Raw genomic sequence first — 8,615 nt, forward strand, 5'->3', positions numbered from 1 at the left:
ACTTAACTTTTAATAAATCCTATCATCATAGGATTCATTAAAAGTTGAGTTTTAAAATTTTAGACACTCTTTTCCACATTCTGAGCAACTTCCCAGACAATCTGTTGACCACACTGGTTTTTGAAGCTCAGAAATCAGGGTGATCTGATCAGAGTCAGGTCACGGCAGAAGTTATTCCTCTAAAATTGTCATAATAATATTTCTCAACCAATTTAAGCAAAATCGGTTCTATTTTTTTATTTTATTTTATTTTTGTCATTCTTAGCTGAATCCAAAAAAAATGTGTTAATATAATTTGGGAACTTATTTTTTTCTTGGCAACATTCCTACATTTATTGATGGTCAGAGTGAACCTAAATAATAATATCAAACATTTTTGAATTAATTCTGAACCAGTTAAGTAGTTCTTRGTGTTTAAATTGTTGTTTGTGATCCCAGGGTGCTGTAGCAATCATTTCTCTGTATATCTTTGTAGGATTTAGAGGCAGCTTCTATCAAACGAGCACCTAAATGGTACTTTTCATGGGAGGGATGTTTCATGACACACCGCCCATGAAGATTTCCTCAGCCTTCGAGCTGACAAGTTTATAAAATCCTCATTGTGAATACATTCAAGTTCCAAAGATTAATGTTAATTACAGTTTCCTTACAAACGTGCTCAGGTCTTATCTGTCTTGGTGTAAATAGTAAGTCTTTATAAGGGTTTTGCCGCGTTACAGAGCTGAATGTCTGATTATCAGCAGTCAACATGATTAAAATAAGAAAATCACCAAAGTGAAAATTAAAACTCAAGTTCCTTGCAACGTTTGCCAAGTGGATTAGTCATGAAAAGTGTGTGTTTGTGTGTGTGTTAAGTGTGAACTATGTTTATATTTTTGTTTCTAACAGGTTAATGGCCCACCTCCCAGCTGCTCCAGCTGATCTCAYCTCCTTTCTCTGCTCGGTACTTCCCTGTGGCTTTGCTTTGGGGCCTTCGCTGTTCTGTGAGGGCTGTTTAGGGCTGTGGTGGGTCGGCCGCCCGCTGAAGGCTGGGACCCTGCTGGGAAGAGAGGGTGACTTGGAGGGGAACTCCAAGAATCATTTTGACCCGGTAACCAGCAGACAAAGTGACAACAAATGTCCAAACTAGAACAGTTCACTTCAGCAGCTCAAAGGAGGAAAATGTGAAATGACTGAAAGATTGAGTGTTTATTTTATGAAAGAAAACAACAGCTGCTGTTTGACTTTATTATTATTTTCAAATGTGGATTTGTTAAATGTTAATCTGACCTTTAAATACCCAGAAGATTTCTTGTAAACTTTCTTACAAACGACAATAATTACATTCCTTCACTTTGTCGCTTTGAGCACATTTGATTTAGTTTAAAGTTTAAAACATCTCTCTTTTTAATATAATTTTAAAAAATTGTTACACTTCATAAATGCATTGTTATATTTATATTTCAAACATTGAAACAAAAAATGAATTAACAAAAATCTTGAATTTGTACAACATCCAATTTGATCTCAGATTAGATTATCTGAGTTTTAGCCATTTTTGTGTTTTATTAGCTCAGTTGCTGTGGCACACACCTTAAACTGGGCTGATTCTAAATGTTAATAGGTTGTAGATGTTTATTCATTGATTACTTTCTGGGGTTTTTATTAAAATCTATTAAGTAGTTCACAACATATTCTGCTAGCAGACAAAGGTGTTGCAAAGGTACTGATTTAAAGAAGTACAGTCTGTTAAATAGTTTAGTGARTCTATCCTGTCTGATTTAATGACCTCGTTTTATTGTGTCGACTTCAAACAACTAAAACCTCTCAGTCTGATGCATTGTGTCATTTGCAGACAGATGGACACTAACTGTGTCTGATCTACTGTATGTTAACATAATGAATTAGTTCTCGTATATTTTATTATATGTTCTAAAAGAATAACAACATGATGAGAACCAGCGAGGAGCTTCACAGGAGAAAACATGCAGCAGTCGTATTTTTCAGAGTTAAAGCACAAYCTTTGTGTCTGACTTTACCATCGACAGAAAATTAGCAATAATAAAATCATTTTATTCTGTTTTGAATAGTTATTTCAGTGTAGAAAGTCTTTGGCCATCAGGATCAAAGTTTGCAACAAAATATTTTATGTTGACATTTGTTTGTTCTGTGTTTTTAGGGATTGATGGGGATGTCAACAAATCAGGCTCCTGTACAAAAAGCTACCTTTATCAAGTGAGTTTACACAATCCTTTTCTAAAAAAAACAAAAACAATGTGAATAAATATCTACATATTTTAATGAAGCAAAAATAGCACCACAGAAAATAAAAAAATGTTTCTATTAACAAGACCTTACAGAGCTGCTATTGGGAGGTTTAAACTTGACGTTTGTATTCTATTTAAAAGTGCCTGTGGTTAATTAAGAAGCTGAAGTGCTTGTTATTGTTGGTCCCTAAAACTTTTATAGGAAACTGATTGCCCACAATTAAGTGTACTTTAGCGATTTTGTGTGATATGTAAAATAAACGATCGCATCTATTTATGGATCAAATCAACATTCGCTGACTGAGAGTCACTTGTTGTGTCCATTCRTTTTTGCACTGGAAGGATGTTTACCTAGAATAAAAGAGAACCCTTGCTAAATAACATATCCTTATAACCTGTTATAAGAATGTAAGACTGAACTCTTACATCTTTATATTTTACTCTTTTACTTCATCACAAGCTAAAGGCATGCAGATAAATAATATTTTTTCATTGAAAAAGAAGCATTGTTTTAGTGAGCTGTAAGGGTACCGACAAATTTATTCATGTCTGTAAACAATTGCCTTAAAAAGTCTGCCTYGTTTGTTCCTGTTTAGACAAACACCTCCTCAGATCACCGTGAGGAGGTTGGAGATTTGTTTATATAATGTATGCACAGAGACTTTCAACAAAATGTAACAAAATGTAACCATGTCATCCTCCTTAACCCCAYGAGACCATTCTTACTCTGGGATTATGGCTTCTCTTTGATTCTGTTCAATGTAGAGCTGTTATTCTTATTTGAGTTTCATTTTTAGGTCTTACAATTTCTTTATTTCCCAACTGAAGAGAATGAGACCGAGAGAAAAGATTAATGAAAGGTACAGTTCAGGTGAATGATACAAGAGAGTTCCCAAGGTCTTAAACATCCCCACGAGTTTTATTAAATCCATCCTAGAAAACTGGAAGGAATATGGGACACGTGTAAATCTACCACGAGCAGGCCCTTCTCACTGAGTGGTCCTACAAGGAGAACAGTGAGAGAGAACACTAAGGCATTTGTGAAAACACTGAAGGAGTTCCAAACTTCCAGCAGGTCAGGTGAGAGAGACTGTGCTCACAATAACCACTGCTCGAGTTTTTCACAAGTCTTAAGCTTTATGGAAGAGTGGCAAAAAGAAAGTCTCTGTTAAAGAAAACGTGACTTTTTTTATATCATGTTCTGTCATTCTCTCCTCAAAAACATACCAGAGTGTTACTTTGACTCATTCATGCATGTTTGAGAAATCCTTGACTCTCCTGCGGTGGTCATGTGGAGCTGCCTGAACAATTGTTGGTACAAAGCTCCACCTATTTATTGCACAAAGCTCCTCCCTTTGTCGACATTAGATTTCATGTTTACATTGAAGAAGGTTATCTAGTTTTTGTCAAAAAGGACAGTTTGTAGTGACCATGACAACAATAAAAACACAAAACATCTTAGGGAGAGAATTCTTTTAATACTCATTGTAAAAAGGCTTTGGGAAGTCAATGGCTTGCTTCATTTATACAAATGCTCGTGTTAWTTATTTGTCAGAAGAAATAAATATTACCACAAATATATAAAAAAAATTTGAAACTGTTGCTGTCAAATATAACCTGATCAATGAATTCAGTTATACATCAATATACTAAATACCGAAAAATAATGTCCCATCATTATGTAACTATTTTTACTGTTAATACAGTGCAACTATTCTTGAAATAATATTTTATCCTACAAATGTTAGATTTGCAATTTTGAGCAAAAAAAAACTCATGTTAAAAAATTAACTACAGTTATTTATTTATTTGTTTATTTTTATCCGAAATGTGATGAAATGATTTTTCATTGTTTCAGTTATGGTGTTTTGTTCCTGCTTCTGTTAAGCTGAAACGTTTATTTATATGGATATTTGAATGTGAAATCTTGTCTTTTTTTGGTATTTCTATAATTTATCTGCTCTTTTTTTCCTCTGTTGATGGCTGTGCCTGTGACAACGTTGTCYCGCTTCAGTCTGTGCAGTCTGAGGCGTCCTGATTATAACCTGCCCTAGTTTTCTCTCCTGCAGAGTGAAGCTGGGAAAAAAATTCCACCGCAATGTTAGTTTCCTGTGATGGGTCACAAAGAAATGTAGTCGCACACAGTCACCAGACAAACGGTTGTTTTTCCTGATTGTCATCCAGCCTGCAACACTCTGGATGGACTGCTAGGATCACGTTCACAGCTACCTCCGACTGAGCTTCATTCCACAGATGCTTTAATGCAATCYGAGTTTCCTGCTGATCATGTAGTTTTAAACTATTTGTCATTTGTTTTTGTTTTTCTTAGATTTGCCTGTCAGGCACGGTCCTCCGCCCAGCAGAACGTGTCCGTGCTGTGTGTGTGTGGTGAGGTGTGTGCGGCTGAATGCGTGGATGTGTGTCTGCGTGTGTGTCGGGACATCCAGCCGGGAACAGAGCTGCTGTTGTACAATGACACTGTGGGAAAAGGTCAGGCAACTGATAAACCAGGCGACACCATCAGGTGCACAGGTAAGAGCTGACGTTATTACACAGTTTTGTGTAAATTTGCGAGAAGTATAATTGCTTTGTTATCGTTTTATGTATCATGTCTGAGTAACAGGAAGTGGGGAAAAARGCAGAAAATAATTTAAAACCTGCAGGAGAACTCCAGTGACATAATTTAGCTTATCTTATACARTATTTTTAAATGCTACAAGCTTTAAATAAGTTTTGAGATGCTGCATGATGACATTACTGCCTGCCTCATGCTTACTCACTTATGAGTAACGAGCATCACCATAAACCATAACAATAAAAATAAAAAATCACAGAAAGTATAAATCCAAAAGTAGTCCAGCTATTTGTTTGACTTAAGAAACCCACAGGTGGGTGGTCCCTGGGTGGTTCCACATTTGTCTGCCATCTGGACGTTCTGTTTGGTCATGAAGGATGTAAAGGGGCTGTATTTAACTGTGAAGGGTGCTTAATGCTGTTGAGAGAAAAAAAAGAAACTGCCTGTGATTTACACTTACATTGCAAAATAAAGAAATGCAAAGTTTAATTATATTTTTCATTATTTAAAAAAGTTGCAATAGCTTCGTTTGAGATTCTAATGTATGTTTTTCTCCATAGTTTTGTAGTTAATTAATCTAGAGCCTTTAAATATTGGCATCAATATTTAACAAAGACTGATAAATGTGGGCTGTCTGAGTCTGGTTAAATGGTTTGTTGCTGTCCCTGTAGAGGAGCTACAACGTTTTACGAATCATCACAAGTGAAAAGAAGTTTTCGTGTCTTTTCAAYGTTTTTGGATGAACCCCCAGACAATTACATTTTTTCAAGTTTTATAATTGGACTCTGTTATAGGAGTTATTTAACACAATGTTCTGAGCAGATGAATGACTTCATTGATCTGCCTAACGATAAAAAATGTCTGTGTCGACATTATTTAAAGTCAGTTTCAGCTGAGAGCTCTGTTGAGGGGAAAAAAACCCTTTCCAGTCAGCAAAACTAAACTCAGAATGGATGATAAAAGCTGAAGATGAGTGATCAGAGGAGGAGGAAGCATAATTTTTTCATTAAATAAATGAAAGGTCAAGTAAAACAACAAATTCATTACAGCACATTTGTTATGAAGCTGTTTTAAATCTTTATTGTTTCTGCTTCGTGAAGCTTTTATRTGCTGTGATTGATGAAACACTAAGGAGGAGCTTCATGCTGGAAACACCCAGCGGCAACAGACTGTGAATATTTTATTAAATTCCTGCTCTTTTAATGTCTTGATTCAAACTGATTAGGCCTATAAATCTTAAATGCATCTCAAAGACAATTATACACACTAAATTAAAGATAATAAGATAGAYGTTTGATCCCTGTAAGGGCAGTTACATTGTTGTTTACTCAGTTTATGAGTAAAATGTTATGTTGGTAARAACATGAGATGATTAAAAGATGAAAGAACAGAGAAATGCAATGAAATTTATTTTAAACATGAAACAGTTTATAATAACTACAAGGTATTTAGCCTGACTTATTCATTCATCAATAAGCTAACCTTAAAAACATCATTAGTTATGGATAATTCATACTTAATAAGCCATAAATTAACACCAAAAAGAAAAAATAAGTAGGTCCTCTGGATGGGTTCTTCTTTAGTGAAACATTTCATCTCTCATCCAAGAGACTTCTTCAGTCTGATGAGTTTCAGGTGAACTCAGCCTTATAAGCACTGCCTCCACATGGTGGACAAAGAGGTCAGTCATATGCAAAAGAGGGCCATCGCTTAACAATAGGCTTGATTAACTCTATTGTTCATAGAGGGTGTGCCCCATCACTTGACTTATTGGAATTTAAAACAATAATTATTTGAGCTCATGAGTTATGAGTTCTAAACGTTAAAACATTGGGTTTGCAAAAATTTAAACTAAGAAAAAAAATTGCAGTACCTTTTTTTTTTTTTTAATTCTACATTTATGATGATATTTTGTTTCTGCTTGATAAGAACAGACTGATTAATATTATGACTATTTGTTGTTTCTGGACAGAAGACAATCTGGAGAAGCTAAGAGAGCCAGAARTTGTAGTAACCAACATAATAAATGTTCAAGATCAAGAAAATAAGGAGAACACTCAAGAGGAGGAGGAGGAACAACTAAAGACTCACAGTGACATCAAGAGAAGTTGTTCGCCTGCACAGAGGAGGAGGAGGAGAGTCAAAAGCATCCTGTTTGAACCGAGTCCTGATAATGAAAGCCAACTGGACGGTCTAATACACGCACAGTCACACTCTGCAAACTCAGATTCTCCTGGYCTCCCTGCTCTTCCTCATGTACGCTTCAGCTCCCGTCTAGCTGCTAAACCACGACAGGTTCATGGTCCGCCCAGTCGACAGAGACACTCTTCTGCTCAGTGCGAACCATCCAAACAGCCTGATGGACCGATCAAAGATTCTACAGAGTCCTCGAGCACGTCACGCACTGATGAGTTGGGTTGTACTGCAGAGAGGGACCCTGGCTGGCAACCAGAGGTCAGAGAGAGGCGGTACGGCTGTTCCAGCTGTGATAAAAAGTTCTACCAGATCAGCCACTTGAAGAAACACCAGTTCAGTCACACAGATGAGAAACCCTTCACCTGCCAGGACTGTGGGAAAAACTACACCTCTGCAGAAAGCTTCAGAGCCCATCAGGTAGAGCCAGTGCTTGGAGTTATTGTGAAGGAGAACTATTCACAGTTTTATTAAGCAATTTAAAAACAATCTGTCTTGTTTTCAAGTTTAAATATATAAACACTATAGACRCACAACTATATAAACAGTGTAATATTGATAAGAAAGAGATATTTAACTTAAATCCCAAGTTAATCATATTACGCCATCTTTTTATACATTTTAATCATTTACAAACTTCTTGATAGTGTTTTTTATTGTCATTTTGAGATGATTTTTAGCTTCTGTTTGCTGTAATAATTATTTGTTTCCTTTTTATACTTTTTAAAAATGTCAGATGTTTGAGAAAAGCTTCTCAACACCTGACTGGAAGATAAACTGAAGAAACTATAAAAAATAATGCTTTCCCTTCTTTTATTTTGGTGTTTTTTAGTAAGATTTTCAAAAGTAAAGTAAAACTCTTTAGATCAAAAACTAAGTTTTACTATACTAGAAGCTTTTGTTTGACTGACTGTAAAAGCAGTAGTATCACATCATGCAGAAATGTTCATATCCTTGTATTGAAAAATAAAGAGTCTCACAGATTATTCAAAATAAAATTGGATTCTTTTCCAGATGAGTCATCGCGGTGAGCGCCCATTTTCCTGTCCTCACTGTGAGAAGACCTACGGCCTGAAGCGGGACCTGAAGGAGCACCTGGTCCTTCACACTGGAGAAAAACCTTACACCTGTGAGCACTGTAGCAAGTCCTTCGCTCGGCGCCCCTCCCTGCGCATCCACCGCCTCCTTCACTGCAGCAGCGTGGTCCACACTCAGGCCCCAAAGGTAATGATGCATCTTCTGCTTTCATCTCTGCTGATCTCCTCAAAATGAAACATTTTGAATATAAAAGGAGCCGAGCAGGTAAATATTTCCACTCATGACCACAGTGAAATATTGTTTTCAGTGTTTGTTTTATCCCCGCAACTGTTTCAAACTTTCTTGATACAATTTGAAATTTGCCTCCCAGTCTAGATTTTTATTTTTTTTTATTTTGCCCACAAACTGGTTTTTGAAGTAATCAAAAAGTTGTACTTCAACTTATTTCTGTTCTTCTCTCCCAGGTGCAGTGTACAATCTGCTCCAAGCTGCTGGCCAACCGCAATTCCCTGAGGCTCCACATGAAGCTTCATACGGGGGAGAAGCCTCACATATGTCAGCAC

General features: G+C 36.3%; 1 protein-coding gene across 1 annotated transcript in view; it reads left to right on the forward strand.

The window, feature by feature from the left end:
* Positions 1-888: 888 nt before the first annotated feature.
* Positions 889-8,615, forward strand: part of znf408 (zinc finger protein 408) — a gene marked incomplete at its 5' end in the record, with an annotated part of 14,549 nt that continues 6,822 nt past the window's right edge. Inside the window, 6 exon segments of the mRNA XM_014001793.1 lie at positions 889-1,090; positions 2,159-2,214; positions 4,576-4,778; positions 6,794-7,434; positions 8,029-8,238; positions 8,517-8,615. Coding sequence (XP_013857247.1) covers positions 893-1,090; positions 2,159-2,214; positions 4,576-4,778; positions 6,794-7,434; positions 8,029-8,238; positions 8,517-8,615 — 1,407 coding nt within the window.

The sequence above is a fragment of the Austrofundulus limnaeus genome, unplaced genomic scaffold (assembly GCF_001266775.1).
Source record: "Austrofundulus limnaeus strain Quisiro unplaced genomic scaffold, Austrofundulus_limnaeus-1.0 Scaffold10, whole genome shotgun sequence".
Classification (NCBI taxonomy): Eukaryota; Metazoa; Chordata; class Actinopteri; order Cyprinodontiformes; family Rivulidae; genus Austrofundulus; species Austrofundulus limnaeus.